The sequence below is a fragment of the Eptesicus fuscus genome, chromosome 13, assembly GCF_027574615.1.
Source record: "Eptesicus fuscus isolate TK198812 chromosome 13, DD_ASM_mEF_20220401, whole genome shotgun sequence".
NCBI lineage: Eukaryota > Metazoa > Chordata > Mammalia > Chiroptera > Vespertilionidae > Eptesicus > Eptesicus fuscus.
In genome coordinates, this window is record NC_072485.1 from 40404006 (window position 1) to 40421301 (window position 17296).

The window sequence follows — 17296 nt, forward strand, 5'->3', positions numbered from 1 at the left end:
TATAATGAAAATAAGTAGAATATGTATTGATGTGTGTGTGAGAGAGAATATAGAGAAAGATAAATGTGTCAGGATGTTAGTGGGTAAATCTAGGTGAATTTCATTGTAATATTCTTGAAGACTTTCTGTATGTCTGAATTTTTTCAAAATAAAATTATTTAAAATTACACACACACTCATCCATATATGACTAATTTAATTAAAACAATATAAAGGGCATTTGATTGGAGCAAGATGATCTCTAATGCATCTTCTAGCACTATGATTTAGTGAGTGTAAATGAAGTGTTATGTGAATATACTGTAAATACAAACTCTTTGGTCAGTAGACCACCAAATAATTTATCTTTGTTGCTTGATTTGACAGCCAGTGATATAACCAGTATCCAGTCATTAAAAAAGTATCTGCTTGGAGTAGTAAAGGTTCCAACAAAAGAATTGCTAATCAAGAGATCTGGTAAGGATCCTAGATTATCACTTGATCCTAGATTGTCTCTCTCACATCAATGTCTCTCTGTCTCCCTTTCTTTTCCTCTGTTCCTCCCTCCCTTCCTTCCTTCACTTCCAACTCTCTCTAAAAAGAAAACAAAGGAAAAAATATCCTCAGGTGAGGATTAACAAAAAAGAAAAGAAAAGGCATTTTAAAGTTTTTCTAATAAAGCAAAGAAGCTCAAAACATTGTACTTTTCTAATAAAACAAAGAAGCTCATAACATCTTCCTCTAGGAAAGATAATGATAATGATACTACTAATAATAAATATGGTGATATCTATTACATTATATAGCACTTGGTAAAGTGCTATATAATGTAATAGATATCACCATATTTACTTTCTTAAATCTTGTTTAAGACTGGCAGGGATACAGGATCTTATTCTTTTCATTTGACAGATAAGAGAAAACTTAGGCTCACAAAGGTGATTTGCAAAAACCACACAGCTAGTGAGTGGCAATACTGGAAATCAAATCCAGATTTTCCCATTCTTTTTTTCTAAATTATCTTCTTTCGGTGAAAAAGGAATAGGACATGAGGTGAAGATACAACCACCAAGGCAGTTTGGAATTAGTGGTCCTGTCCTACTTATTACTAGCCTGGTGACCTTGACAGAGTGACCTTGTCCTCTGGGCCCCAGTTTTCTTAGCTCATGGATGGAGACTGTCTATAGGTAGGAATTGATTAAATAGGATAACATTGACACATAATGAGCACTCAGTAAATGTTTTCCTTCTCTTGTCCATTTTCCTCCCTAGGGTTATGTAATCTAGTTTCCAAAATTCTGTCACACAGCTCCCTGAGCAATACTCTAATAAGCAGGCACTGTGTGCCTGGCAGAGAAAAGTCTGTACAACTTAATAATAGAGTTTAACTCTCACTTCTGTCATTTACTGTTTGTGATCTAGAAAAAGTCCCTTTATTCTCAGATCCATAGTTTCCTCATCTGAAAATTGGAAATAATAAGATCAACTTTGCAAGATTATTAAACCATTCAATGAAATTATACATGTAAAAGATCTTGCCACATAGGAAACCTCAGTTTCTCTCCTTCTGAAACTTACTACAGAGTTTGTCAGGCAATAGGCACCATCTGGGAAATTTCATACTTACAAATTAGATTTAACCCCTTGGAAATAAACCTTTAGACAATTTGGGACATATCTTTGTCTTTGTTTTCAGAGTTATTCTAAACTGAACATTCTATTTTCTTTCCTCCTGCCAATAATCTCAATTATTGAATCACAGAGCAAAAGGAACCATCTAATCTAGCAGTTCTTAACTGCTGAAATGGTGTGAAATTTTGTGTGTATGTACATTTGTGTGCTTTTCTGGGGGTAATAGCCAAAGGGATCTGTAACCAAAAAATGTTAAGAACCACTAGGTTGTGGGGAAATTAATAACCAGAAGGGAGAAGTTACTAAAACTAAGGCCGTAAGTTCTTAGACTGACAAAGCCGAAAGGAGTCTTAGAGATCAACATATTTAGCGTCCTCAGTGTACAGATGAAAACTAGGAAGGCTCAGAAAAATTAAAGGCCTTTTCCAAAAGTCACAAAGCCATAAGTGATCTTTGGCAAATTAATTTCAATAAGTCTAAATTTTCTCATCCATAAAGTATAATTAATGAAACCTTTCTCATAAAATTGTTGTAAATATTATTATACCAATCCACAGTTTGTTTTATATAATTGTGAAATCCAAAAATTTTTTTATTAACTCATTAAACTGCAAATCTGACCTCAACTGACATACTAGTCTTTATTTATGACTTACGCAGCTGCCTGATTATATGAAGTTTTATTGGAACACACAATGCCCAATATTTACATATTGTATATGGCCACTTTCCACAACAACAAGGTAGCTGAGCAGTTGAAACAGACCATATGGCCCAAAGTCTAAAATATTTAGTCTGGCCTTTTGCAGAATAAGTTTACCAACCCTGCCCTGACTTACATGACCACTGACCATTACATAATATTTTGTTTATGTACCATATTATCTTTCTAAAATATGAAAAATTCTAAATTCAGAAACAAATCTGGCCCTAAGGGTTTCAGATAAGATACTGTGAATCTATAGTAGGTGGAATGTAGACTGTGGAACCAGTTAGACCTGGGCTCAAATACTAGCTCTACCACTTGGACAGGTCTCTGGGTTTCCATTTTCTCTTCTACAAAATAGGGATTCTTATCCCAGTTAATCCTCAGAATTTCACAGGGTTATCAGGAGAATGAAATGAAGTAATATATATAAAACTAGGGGAATTTCTGACATGTAGTAAATACTCAATAGAGAAGTTATTATTTTGAAATCTAATTCCTAGTCCTTGGTATATGTTCACTAAGTGGCAGTTCCCTTGGTGGAAAACCTGGAACTAGACCCCACATCTCCTGATTGCTTGTCCCTTGCCTTTTTCATTATACTATCCTATAGCCTATATAATAAAAGACGAATATGCAAATTGCCCCCTCAGGAGTTCACCCGCTCGCTATGATGTGCGCTGACCACCAGGGGGCAGCACGGAATGAAGGAAGGCCCCGGGCTGGCAGCTGGGGGAGGGAAGGCCCCAGCCTGCAGCCCAGAGCCGGGGGAAAGGAAGTCCCTGGCCAGCAGCTGGAAGGCCCTGATCAGCCCTGATTGCTGGCCAGGCCTAGGGACCCTACCTGTGAATGAATTTCATGCACCGGGAGTCTAGTAACATCATAATAACATTTCAGGTCTTGTATAGTACTTCTCTTCTAAAGCTTTTCTAAAACCATTATCATTTAATAATCATAACAACTTTGTCTGGTAGGCAAGATCAGCAGTAATTTTCCCATTTGTCAGGTAAGGAAAACAAAGCTGAGAAAAATAAATGGCTTACCCAGATTGACCACTAGTTTTGGGCTGAGCCAAGGAGAGAATTTAGATCTTTCAACTCCTAGATTTTGTTCTTCAACCTGTTCTCATTGCCTTTCAGTGGTCAGATGAAACAAACTACAATGCACTGTTCAGTATGTTTTCTGTTCTATCCTGGGCTAGAGTGATGGTGGCTCTGGGGTGGATAATGGGTAAGTCTTTTTACTTTTAAGACAATAATTGAAAATGTTTTCTCCCATAAGGGATCACAGGATGGTATCCTATTGTTTTACCAGAAGATGGGGCCATGCCTCATGGCTTGGAGCTCATGCAGAAGATTGTGGGTGGTCTGGAGCTTTCAGTTTCCTTCACCCATCCTGGAGACAGAGAACGGGTGCTGGAAGCTGCTGAACTATTGGGCTGGAGCTTTGAGAATAACCTGAAGGATCTTGTCAAGATGGATGAAGAGGAGCCAGCCACTATCACCATCTCCACACCCAGGCTCTGGCTGCCCCTTCATTGCGTGCTGCTTGCTGGCCAGAAGCATATTCATAAGAGCACATATTGCTACCTCCGCTACAAGCTGTATGATCATGAATGCTTTTGGACTCCTCTCAAGAAACCTAAGGAATCTACAAACCAAAAGCAGGTCATAGTTACTTTTAAGGCATCCAAAAAAGCAGAAATCTTTAGGGGTCCGTCACTGCTTTGGTACTTCAGGGAGGAGAGATTAGAGATCCAAGTGTGGCGGGCTTATGGCAATGAAAATGTGGAGAGGCCCCACAATACGGACAGTTGGATTGGCTCAGCCTATGTGGACCTGTCCAGACTTGGGGAGAGGACAGCAAGGACACTAACTGTCAGTGGTAAGTTAAGAACCAGCCTCAGCTCTTGTGGTTTGAGCACCTGCTCTATGACAAGCAGTAGGTGAGATACCCTCTCAGACATTTTATTTGATCCAGCAATCCTGTGAGGTAGGTATTAGACCCATTTTATAGTCATGAAAATGGAGGCTCACAGAGGTTGGGTAACTGCCCAGGATCATAGGCAGTGTTCTTTCCATTATTGTGTGCTGAAGATTAATAGTAATTTAGTGATGCTTCTCATAACTAAAGAGATTCCAAAGAGAGGTTTGCTGGCTGCTTTAAAAAGAGCATTATCTACAACAGTCTACCTTCGTGGAATCACCACAGCTCTAAGAACTGGCTCTGAACTTAGTAACTATAGAGTTCATCCAAATGCATCAGAGTTTTGCACCTACAACATTGTAAGCACTCAGTTAATATCTATGAAGTAATGAGGAAATTTAGGGGACTATCTGTAACCACTTGTGTAAGAACCTATATGATATTCTAGAATCCTAGTTTTTTTTAAATACACTGAAAAGCATACCTGCTAATGAAACTAGGATATCCTTTCTCTCTGGTCAGCATATTTTGAAATCATAAAAAAAATCAATATAGTAATACATTGGTTCACAGGCAGAAAGGAAAAAGGTAACATTTTACAAGTGGCATTATGTGCTGGGTACTTTTCTTTCAAACATTTGTTCAATACATGATACATGTACTTGGCCCTGGGAACTCAAAGATGAGTAGGAAATAATGCTGACCTCAATAGAGTAGTAAATAAACAATTACAGTGAAGCATACAAACTATGAAGAAGGTTTTCTCAGTGGTGCTAAGGGAGCACAGGGGTTCAGCATCTCTTTAGTTCAAGGACAACATCTCAGGGAAAGACCCAAGTTTCAAAGGATTTAGGAATAAGCCAAGAAATGTGGGAAACAAGGGTGTTTTAAAAGGGTGTGTGTGGAGACACAGAAGCATGAAGCAGTTTGATACATTTTAGGCACTATAAGGAATTTGGTGCTGCTGAATTATAGGATACACAGGTTGGGAAATGATGGGAGTTGAAACCATAGAGGTGGACAAGAATACTATGTTGAAGGCCTCTTCTAAGCAGAAGAGTTTGGAGAGCTATGGAAAACTATAATGGGTTCTGAATAAAAGAGTGACATAGCTGCATACTAGAAAAAATAAGTCTAGCAACTATAGTGCATAATGAATGGAGATGGCCAGACTAGATTTTTTACAAACATGGTATTAATCCATCTCATATATATGTAAGGTTGTTATTTCCCTACCTAAAAATAGAAAAAGACAGGAAAGGTGCCGTCTTTTTTTCCCCCCATAAAGATGTTCCATTGATTTTTGGAGGTGGGGGGGGGGGGGCAGTAGAGAGAGAAACCTCGATGTGAGAGTGCCAGGCATGTGCCCTGACCAGGAATCAACCAGCAACTGAGCCACACCAGTCAGGGCAGCAAAGGTTCCATCTTATGCTATCTGAAAATCAGTTAACTATTTTCCTGAATTGATATGAGTCTACTAAAGCAAACTTTGGGCTTCCGAAAGAACCTTATGCTTTATAAATAAAATCTCATTGAATATCCAGACAGCCAATAAAGCTCATATCCCTGAATTTAAATCTGCCACTTATTGAAAAAGTCAACTTTGCAGGGTACTTAACCCCTCTGAGATTCTGGCACATGAAAAAAGTCAACAAATACTAATTTCTTACTTTCTTTCCTCCTCTGCCACCACCTCCTACTTCCCTTCCAAATGGTCTCCAGGTCTACTGCCAAAACAAATTTAGTTAGTGAACAGGCTAAACTGAGTATCAGGACAGCTTCCTGATGAGAAACCCTAAGAACAAGAGTCAGTGGGACATGTGGAAAAGAAGACAGTCCGCTCCTGATTTCATAAAAATCTTGGACTTTTAAGTGGCTTCAGAAGTCATCAAAGCCTAGTTGCCCCTCAGCACATGAATCCCTTCCTCAACAGCTCTGCCTGTAGTCATTTGGCTTTGGCTTCAAATCTAAGCTCTCACTACTTTCCATTATTGGAGATAGTGCGTGACAAGGGGGATGGAGAGTGTTGTGGGAGTTAAAAATTTTCACAATGTGTACTAACTTCACAGGTGTTTTTGCAAATTGGTATGTTGGGGCCTGTAGATCTACAAAAGGAAAGAGGGACCACAAGCACCCCCTTTGAGCATCTCCCACAGTTATTGAGTCCTGCTTGCTTAGGCTTATTCTCCTGTATTCTTTTGCAGGTGTGTATCCTCTATTTGGACGAAATGCTTCCAATCTCTCAGGAGCTGCCTTGCGAGTTCATGTGGTTCTTTCCTCTCTCTCCCCACACCCTGGGCCCACTCATGAGCTAGACTCCATGGACTGCAGCAGCCACAGTGAGTCTGAGCAACTCCCCAGAAGGAAGGATGAGATCCAACTCTCTGTACCACCTGACCACCAGAAGTCTCCCGCCTGTACCCAGGTTCCCTGCAACAGCACCACAGCTGAAGTCTGCCCAGCCCAGGAGGGTCCTGCTGAATTGGATGGAACTTTTGCAGTCAGTATCCTGGTAGAAAGAGCAATGCACTTAAGCTTGAAAGGTACGCTCTACTCACTTATCCAGAAACATGTATCTTACTCCTCAGGCTGTGGTCATATCTTCACAGATCTTTCAAATCATGGCAGCATCTGCAAGAACTGCTAACCATCTTAATCAATAATTATTATATTTTTCAAGCCTAAAGCTTAAGCAACCTGAAAGCCTTTCCAAACATAAGTGGACCTTGTCAGTTATCCTAATTTTGCATATCATAAATTTCCCAGTCCAAAAAACTGAGTATCAGCTTAAATACTTTTCCTTAGTTACCATCCTATCTAGTAAAGAGGGAATATGCTAATTGACCATCACACCCTCACAAAGATGGTGGTGCCTACAGCCAATAAGGAGGGAATATGCTAATTGACTGTCACGCCCTCAAAGATGGTGGTGCCCACAGCCACAAGATGGCAGTGCCCAGTCCCCTCAGCCCCGCCGGGGCGGCAGGCGTGTGGCATGCCCAGGCGGGTCCAGCCGCTCTGCGCGCCTGCCTCCGAAGTCCCCCAGTTCCCTCAGCCCCCCAGCCACTCAGGGCCAGCCCGAGGCACATGCAAGCCTCAGATGTCGGCTGCCAAGCTGCCTAGGCCAGCCTGAGGCACAGGCAAGCCTCAGATGTAGGCTACCCAGCCGCCCGAGGCTCAGGTAACCAGGGCCGGCCAAGGTCTACACTGCCGGCAGTGGGAGCAGCAGAGGTGTGATGGGGGCGTTGCCTTTCCCTGTTTGCCAGGTCACCTCCTGCCCCTGAGGGCTCCCAGACTGCGAAAGGGCACAGGCCTGGCTGAGTGACCCCACCCCTCAGTGCATGAATCTCGTGCACCGGGCCTCTAGTAGGGCTATATTATGGAAGATAACATAAAAGCCTCATGGGTTTTTAGGTTAAGTACTAGTCTCCTAGTAGATATGCTTATTGTTGCTCTTTAGAGGCAACAGAAACCCCTATGCTTTATAGAGTTTAGTGTTTATTTTTCTCTGGATTATTGTTACTTTGGTGGACAAGTTTGAAAAGAATTGGTCTATTCTAATGGAAACTCTTTTGATTGAGGAAAATACATCAGAGCAAAGTGGCAGGTACTTCTCTTTTCCTAAAAGAAAGCTGAAGTTGGAGAAATCTAACTGAGGGTATGAAGTTCCATGATTCTGCCTAGAGAGTTGAGAGGCTTCTGAGAGTAGATGGTGGTTGAGCCTTTTAATGGCTACTTATTAAATGTTACACTGCTGGTGGAGGAGAGTAAAATCAGCAGTTCCTGACCATGGCTTCTTCATCAGATTGCTTTCTGTCACAGGATAGCCTGAGGTCTTTGGAAGAGTAGTCACTGAAAGAAGCAGCCAGATAGAGAAGGAGTAGGGGTGGTGCCTCAAAGATTAACTTCACCTACAAGGTGAAGTGAGAGTATGCATTTGGGGAAACCTTGAGCTAGACAGATAGAAGACAAATTGCTTAGAATCCACATACAGAATTTGTACCTCTAGATCACATAAATAATGTTTAAAACATACTTATTTTCTTATTCTTTTTTTCTTCTCTTCCCTACATTTGTAATCCTGAGATACATAGCGTTTTAGAGCTAAGAGGGAGCTTATGGAGTACATAGAGTCTACATTATATAGAGTCACTCTTATTTAGCACTGTCAAAAAGAACTTTGGCCGAAACTGGTTTGGCTCAGTGGATAGAGCGTCGGCCTGCGGACTCAAGGGTCCCAGGTTCGATTCTGGTCAAGGGCATGTACCTTGGATGCGGGCACATCCCCAATAGGGGGTGTGCAAGAGGCAGCTGATTGATGTTTCTCTCTCATCAATGTTTCTAACTCTCTATCCCTCTCTCTTCCTCTCTGTAAAAAATCAATAAAATATATTTTTAAAAAAAAAGAACTTTGTACTTTAATTGAAATGTTCTATATCTGTACTGCCCAGTATGGTAATCACTAGCTACATGTGGCTATTGAGCACTTGAAGTATGGCTAGTGCAACTGAGGAATTAAATTTTTAATCTTATTTAATTTTCATTAATTTAAACTTAAACAGCTAAGTTAGACTATCTAGTATCATTAGCCATCTTCATTTTGCATTTGTTTTAAAAGAGAACAAATGACTGAGTGTCTTATGTTGGAAACCTAAAAATTTCTAGCATAGTACTCATTGTTTTATATTCGTCAACTCTGTAGTGGAGTCATTATAGTTGATGGCTGGGAGCTTCGACTCAAGAGCCAGAATGCTTGAGTTCTACTATATAATAAATGTGTGGCCACTTAATAAATGTTTAATCTCCTGTACCCCACTTTTTTCATCTGTTTAATGGGAATAATAATAATACCTATCTCAAAGGGTTGTTGTAAAGATTAAAGGAGTTAATATATATACATGTATTAGAACAGTACCTGGCACATAGTGATATACTATAAGTGTTACCTACTATTATTTATTTTTAACGTCTTAGGAGATGTATCATACGCCCTATTTGAGGAAGCTGTGGCCTAGATAGGCCTTTGCTCAAGGTCACTCAGAATATATATGACAAAGCTAATAATTGATAACCTGACTCTTAAGTCTATGCCTTTTTGCAGTTCTATCTTTTGCCTCTCAATCACATATTTTCTATCATTCCATAAAGTACAAGGAGATGGGAGAAGTCATTTTTTGTCTGGGAATATTTATGAACTAAGCCTTGATAGGACAGTTTTAGTAGCAGAAAGGACACTGAAAATATTTCAGATACAGGGAATAGCTCAAGCAAAGACCCAAGGTATAAGACGGCTGGAATAGTCCCGCTCTTGTACCTGTATAATGGGATGCTTCCAACAAATTCTTTCTGGAACCCTAAAGTACAGTCACTACATTCTGTTCTATTTCAGGGAGCCCCTTGACAGAGCGGAAGGTATCAATACCCAGTTGTTGTGTATCCTTTGCAACAGCTGATGAGCCATCTCCTGTCTACACCCCAGTGGTTAAAAACACAGATTCCCCCATCTGGAATTTTCAACAGCAATCAAGGTTTGTATTTTATAATGTTCCCTTAACCTCTAGAATCTGGTTTTGTTCCAGGAGACAAACTCAGAGCAAGGAATGTAACAAATACAGTAATGGTTAGGAGACCTGGGAAATGCTTTTCTTATCAAGCAATTATTTAATCCTAATGCTTTTAAATTCACAGGTAGTAAAAGGTGAAGGGATTAAGAAGTACAAATTGGTAGTTATAAAATAGTCATGGGGTGTAAAGTACAGCACAGGGAATATAGTCAATAATACTGTAATAATTATGTATGGTATCAGGTGAGTACTTGAAATATCAAGGGATCACTTTGTAAAGTATGTGATTTTCTAATCATTATGCTGTGTACCTGAAACTAATACAAAATAATATTGAATGTAAACTACAATTGAAAAAGAAAAAATAGGGAAAAATAAATTCATAGCTAGCAGTGGTTTAAAAGCTTGTTGTGTTTTTTATTCAGTGAGGGTTGTAATTATCTTTAACTCCCAGTACCTAGAACAAAGCAGGGCATTTCAGATGATGAAGATAAATTTAAAAATTACACAGAGTGGCATATGCTGCTCTCAACTCTATATTCTTAGAAGGTGATAGCTAAACGTTCAGGGAAGGTTCTTAAACAAGATATCTCAGCTAAGTATGGAGGAATGTATGTTATCTAGATGAAGAAGGCTGAGAGAACAAATCTCAGAAAAGACTAAGGATTGTACGTACTTGGAAAAGATTTCTGGTGCAGTGGGAAGAGGCTAGGCTTTGGAACTGGAGAGAGGTGGCCTCCAGCCCCATCTCTGTCATTTACTAACTATGTGAACAAGTTACATCTCTGAACCTTTGATTCCTCATCTGTCAAATGGGATAAATCACAGGGTTATTGTGAGGGCCAAATTAGATGACATTTAGGAAGATTACCTCATGGTACATATTAGGTACACAAAAGCCCTTGTGGAGGGCTCAAAAAATCGGAGGCTGAGTTATGTCAATCATATTACAGTTGTACAGACTGGCACAGGGAGGTTACATAATCTGTAGGCAAGATTAGAAGAAAAATGAATAATGGTACTTTTTTTATTTCTTTATCACAAAATTGTTTCATTTGATCCTCCTAGCAACCTGAAGGTAGATATTATTATCCCATTTAACTGATTTATTATCCCAAAATAAACCAGACTCAGGGTCACTCAGATGACAGTAGTAGAACTGGAATTCAAAGGTAAGAATTTTGACTCCGAGCTAGAATTCAAAACTCTGAGACAGTATTTGTTTCACTTTAGCACAGTGCCTCTCATTCAATTCCCTAGTGGTCTCTTGGTTCTCCCATCTTGCTCCCCTGAAGCAGTGATACCTGGTTTAGAACTTTCCAAATCTTTGTAATTTAAAACTGTGTAATTCATGTCATATAAAACATATTAAAGAATTCCACATCAGCTTCTTTACCTGGTATGAAAGTTGGGCACCTTCCTATTTTGGTGCCTTACCTCTGCACAGAGTGGCTTCGGAGTCAGGCAAACTAGGGTTCAAATCCCAGCTCTGCCACTTGCTAACTTTTATGTCACCTTGAACAAATCACTCACCTCTCTGAGCCCAGCTTCATCACCTGTAAAATAGGGATAATAATGCCCATGTCATAGGTTTTTGTGCAGATTACATGTATATAAAACACTTGATGCTATGCCTGGCCCAAAAAGGGCACTCAATAAATGTTCTTTTTCCCCCTCTTTTTTCCTTCTCACCATTTCCCCACTCCCATGGCACAAGAAGTATTCTTACCTGCTGCAACAAAACTGTTCATTACGTGTTGAGGGGCTCCCTTTCCACACTCCCTCCCTCGTCTTGAAAAACAGAGTTTGAGTGTGAGGGGGAAGCCGCTATATCAGGGGAGCCTGTTTTCAAGTCTTGGCAAGTTACTTCATCTCTCTGACTTTCCATCTCCTTTTAACTGTGAAAATAAAAATATTTCCTAGAAGATGACATTGAAGGTCAAATGAAAGTGCATTGCAAACTACAAGATATTCTTCAAACCTAAGCTTTATACTACAGAAGCGTCCTACACAGTTCACTTATTGTGGTTGTTTTTCTTAATAGGCTATCAAAAGAGCTACTTTTGGACCCACAACAAACTCTGGTCTTCAAAGTTTGGCATAAAGGAGGTATGAACTCTATTCTGTAAACTCTGGTTGTGAAAATGAGCTCACACACAATTGACAGTTTGCTAGTCCTTTTCTTTTTTTAACCAAATGAAACAATAGAACTGGTGGTGCTGAGTACCCACAAATGTGTTAGAAATGAATCCCACAGAATACCCTGTAATTTAAATCCTTACAAAGCAGATAATGTTGTTTGACCACATGCTTAGTGAGGCATAATACAACAGAGTTAAGAGCACAGACTCTGAAGCCACACTCTTTAAATTTAAATACCAGTTCTGCGCTTACAAAGTAGTATGACCTTGGGTGAATGACTTGAACTTCTCTAATGCTTCAGTTTCCTAAAATAAAGATGATAATAGTACCTACCTCATAGGTTTTTGGGAGAATTAAATGAATGCCTGATACTTAGTAAATTCTCAGTTTTTATTAGTGAATAGCAATGTGCTAAGAGCTTTATAAATATTTGTGATCCTGCAAGGTAAAAATATAATTAGTTCAGTTTTATAGATGTGAAAGTCCAAGGAAGTTTAGTGGTTTAACTAAGGTTATATACCTATTAATTGATGGAGCCAGGATTTGAACCCAATTTTGACTAGCTATATATCCTTCACCATTTGTATTTCACCACGCTAATAAGATTGGATGGCTCAAAAATGAGGTGGTGAGGACATCCAGCTATCTCACAATTCCTATACTTAGAAAATTTTGTCTCACTAAATCCCTCCTGTAAATCTAGTTGCTGTAAGATTACTGCTAGGGTCTGGTTTTCAAACTTTTGGTTGATTTGAGTCATCCACAACATCACAGTTTTTGTTTGCTAGTGGTAAGTTTTTAGAGCTAACCCCAAAGCCTAATAAAGACCTGAGAATAGTCGGGGTACAAAGGAAATCAGCTTACCTGTCTCCTCCTGTGCTCCTGTTTGGAAGTGATGCTGTGTGTCTGGTTTAAATGGTTCCTCCCATGCTGCTTCCTCGGATTCACTTATGTCCCCACCCCTGCCCAACCTCATAAATGCAGCAGGAGCTGGTCATAAATAGGTTTTCTCTGAATCAACACTAGGAATTCCTGCTTCATTTAGTTAGGCTCCACACTCCTTCTTGCTTTCTATTCTTCTCCTCTCTCTGACGTATTCCAGAGAATGTAAAGCAGACCAATGCTCACCTTATTAATTCAATACTTACTTATCAGGAAAAAAAGAATAAACCTTTGGTCTTATACAGACCTGGATTCAAATCTTGGCTCTTCTGTTTATAAACTGTGTGGCCAAGAAAGGGATCTTCTCAGTCATTAAGGGCAGCCCCCTTAGGAGACAGAGCCTAAGCTCATTTTGCACCCTGTGCTGGTTTTCTAGGGGATTATTTGTCTTTCCTTTGTGATTTTTTAATTAAATATGTTATTAAATTTTTTAAAAATACAGATAAGTGTAAGTGGGAAAATGCAAATAAATTCCTCAAAATTCCAGGGTGATGGTCTTTCAAATGCTTTCTTTCAAGACCCAGTCCCTTGAGAAAAATCACTAAGACACAATAACCTAGGGACAAGAACAAGTTTCTTATATTTAAGAGTGCTCTCCAGTTGTCTGTATCAAGAGGACACATCTCAACCCTGCCAGCTTTTCCCTGCCATACAAAAAGGGAATCTTTAATAATAAAAGCATAATATACAATTAAGATTGGACATCTCTCCAGACGTCCTTCTGTTCTTCCGGATGAAGGCAGGTCTGCGAGGGAAGCCTGGGTCCCGGTTGCCCACCAGCGGCCACAGAGAAGCCCGGGTCCCAGGTGCCGGAGGGAAGCCCAGGTCTCAGGTGCCAGAGGGGAGCTGGTGCTGGCAGCCAGGGGAAGGAAGGCCTACTTTTGCACGAATTTCATGCATCGGACCTCTAATCTATGTTTAAAAGCCTAATGTGCTAAGTGTCCGACCGTTCAACCGGTAGCTATGACACACACTGACCACCAGGAAGCAGATGCTCAAGGCACAGGCATGGAAACATGGAACAGACTGCTGAATCTCAGAGGGAAGCGGGGGAGGGGAGGGCAAGAAGAGATTAACCAAAGATCTTATATGCATACTGGAGGCCCGGTGCACAGATTCTTGCACCGGTGGGGTCCCTCGACCTGGCCTCTGAGGATTGGGCCGAAACTGGCTCTCCAACATCCCCCGAGGGGTCGCAGATTGCAAGAGGATGCAGGCCAGGCCAAGGGACCCCACCGGTGCACAAAATGCACCGGACCTCTAGTTAATCCATAATAGTGAAAGCAGGCTGTGGTTGTCTGTCTCATCCTCATTATCTATCTTTTCTGTTGATTTTGGAACCACTAAACCTCCCAGTCCCCTAAATCAGTTTCTCCATATGCAGCCTCTAATCTCAGTGGCAAGACATGCCTAGCCACACTGCCCAGCTCTTCTCTTTCTCCCATAGATGAGGAGAGGGTGATTGGCTTTGCCTCGGTGGACCTCTCCCCGCTTCTCTCTGGCTTCCAGTTTGTCTGTGGCTGGTACAACATCACAGACTTCAGTGGAGAGTGCCAGGGGCAGGTAAAAGTTGCTGTCTCCCCTTTGGAGAGTTTGATGCACTTCAAAGAAGAAAGGCAAGCAAGACGTGGGGTGGAGACCCCAGGATCACTGGTATGTATCCTACTTCACATCCTTAACCAAAAAGGGTTCTACTGAGTAATACCTACAAGAAAATTTTTTAGATGTATTTAGTACTTTCCAGCTTATAGAACACATTCTATATTTGTGTTTTGTAATAACCTCATGACCTTTTAGAGGTGATAAAAATGTTCTGGAACTATATATCTCGGTTTTTAAATAAAATAAGATTAGTTGCAGTGTGGAATCTGAAGTGATATTGGTTGAACTTTTTTTAAACTCTTACATTAAAATCATTGGTCTATCGCCCGGCTGGTGTGGCTCAGTGGTTGAGCATCAACCTATGAACCAAGAGGTCATGGTTTGATTCCCGGTCAGAGCACATGCCCAGGTTGGGAGTTCTATCCCCAATGTGGGGCGTGCAGGAGGCAGCCAGTCAATGATTCTCTCTCATCATTGATGTTTCTGTCTGTCTGTCTCTCTCTCTCTCCCTTCCTCTCTGAAATCAATAAAAAAATAAATTTTTTAATCATTGGTCTACTTTTTTAAAAAGTTCAAAAGGAGAGACTGGGAAGAAGGGAATTGATGATAGTAAGTATAGACAACTCTTTCATGGAGTTTAACTATAAAGGAAATGAGAATTTTCCAAACTGCCCCAGATAGGGGGGGAGCTCTATCAACACAAAGGTTGTAGCATATTCATCTCTCTATCATGGGTGCCTGGTCCAGGATCTGACAGAGTGGGCATCACCAAATAATGAATGAATGAATGAGTGAATACATGCATTCATGCATAAGAAAATGATGAGTTAAACAGTCTCTATATAATAAGGACTTTTCTTCACATCAACCCTGGTAGTTTTCAGATAAGAAATATCATAGCCACATTATCCTCACATGTAAATGTAAAACGATGTCTAGCCAGGAGTTCACAGACTAGCTGGAGGAACAAGATCAAAAATATGTATAGATAAAGCAACTAAAAGGCAATCTACTAGTATAGTCTGTAAAATGGGCATAATAGTATCTACCTCATAAGAGCATTGTGAAGTTTAAATGAGAAAATGCATGTAAATTGCTTAGTACAGTGCTCAACACATAGAAAATACTAAGTAAATTATATTTATAAGTATATAATATATTTTACAAATTTGTTTATATTACTTTGTCCCAAAAGGATTTGTGATGACAAGTGTACCATTATTTTCATTGCTTCTACAGATCCCAATATACCATCCCTTTTCCTTCCCTGTCTCTGATGTGTATGCTGCGTTCCCCGGCTGCATTGCTAGACAGACTCCAGAACAACTTGTTCATACCTCTTCAAAAGAGCTTGGTTTCTCCTCCCCTGGGAGGTGAGTGATTGCTTGATGATGGGACAAAATGGAGTCAGTGTAGAAGTGTTCGAGCTGGCTTGTCATTTCTCTTTCCTTTATTAAAGGAAGAAACTAAAGACAGGGAAAGAGCTTTGTTGACCTTCCGTTACAATATCTGGGAATCTCAAGATCCTATGAAAACAACGTTTTTATAATATAGGAACTAGAACTTTTACTGCTGTCAAAAGGATAGCTTCAGCCCAGCTGGTATGGCTCAGTGGTTGAGTGTCGACCTGTGAGCCAGGGGATCACTGTTCAATTCATGGTTAGGGCACAAGCCCGGGTTGCGGGCTTGGTTCCCAGTAGGGGGCATGCAGGAGGCAGCTCATCAGTGATTCTCTCTCATCATTGGTGTTTCTATCTCTCTCTCCCTCTTCCTTCCTCTCTGAAATCAATAAAAATATTTTTTTAAAATAAAAGGATTAGCTTCAGGCAAGAGATATGTTTTTCTATTCTTCGGAGGCCTTTGACCTTCGTCTGTAAAATCAGTTATCAGCTGTGTGAGAAAGATATCATGATCTTTCTCCTTCCAAACCAATTTGCCAGGTTATTTTGTAAAATGCACCTGGCTCATCCTTTTCACCCAAGCCAACCATGGCTATGCATGTGAATATCGGGCTAGAGCATATTGCATCTTGTCAAAGGGCAGGGTCTAAGAATAAGATTGCTTCTCCCCACCCCCCATTCTCTTCCAGACCCTCGTGTCATTTGGTATCCTTCTGCCTCTACCAGTCTTTCCCATGTCTATCTCTCTACCTCAGAGAGAAGGCAGGGGATCTTCCCCAACAGCAACCACTCCAACAGCAGCAGTTACTGAGTAGACCTTTTATTCCAAGAAAGATACTTCAATACACCACTTAAAGGCCCACTACAATGCTATGTTCTGCCTGCTCACTACATGAGGAGAGCCTCTGTGCTCTGCGTAAAGGGAGCCCATGTATCTGTCAAATTCTAGATCCCAGGTTTACATCATTTCTGGTTTGGTGTTTTTTTTCTTTATTGAATTTATTGGAGTGACATTGGTTAATAAAATTATGTAGGTTTTAGATATACTAGTATCTATAATACATCATCTGTATATTGTATTGTACACTCACCAACCCAAGTCAAGTCTCTTATTATTTTATAGATGTTATTTTGATCATAGCGATCATGAGACATATGGGTAGGATAAGGGTACTGTACAAGAACAGAAATACAGATCAGTGGTGAGGCCACTGTTTAGTAATTGTAAAAGCTACAAGTTTAGTGGTTTGCTTTTTGTCCAAACAAAAATGTTCCCACTTCAAAGGGCTATATCAAAAAGACAAATTCTAGCTAGCCATCCATATTGTGGTATATTCATACAATGGATTAATTATTTAAAAAAAAAAAAAAGGCAATGTTGGTTTACAACAAAATGAATCAAA

At 40.1% G+C, this 17296-nt stretch overlaps 1 protein-coding gene across 4 annotated transcripts in view; it reads left to right on the forward strand.

The window, feature by feature from the left end:
- C2CD3 (C2 domain containing 3 centriole elongation regulator) overlaps positions 1-17296 on the forward strand; it is a 121001-nt gene that overhangs the window by 70910 nt on the left and 32795 nt on the right. For 3 of the 4 annotated variants that reach the window (XM_028158268.2, XM_054725499.1, XM_028158269.2), the window contains exons 22-28: positions 367-456; positions 3599-4201; positions 6448-6786; positions 9633-9771; positions 11852-11916; positions 14339-14544; positions 15733-15866. In XM_028158268.2, the coding sequence (XP_028014069.2) occupies positions 367-456; positions 3599-4201; positions 6448-6786; positions 9633-9771; positions 11852-11916; positions 14339-14544; positions 15733-15866 (1576 nt within the window). The remainder of the gene's footprint in view (positions 1-366; positions 457-3598; positions 4202-6447; positions 6787-9632; positions 9772-11851; positions 11917-14338; positions 14545-15732; positions 15867-17296) is intronic. The other variant, XM_054725497.1, reaches the window with a different exon arrangement.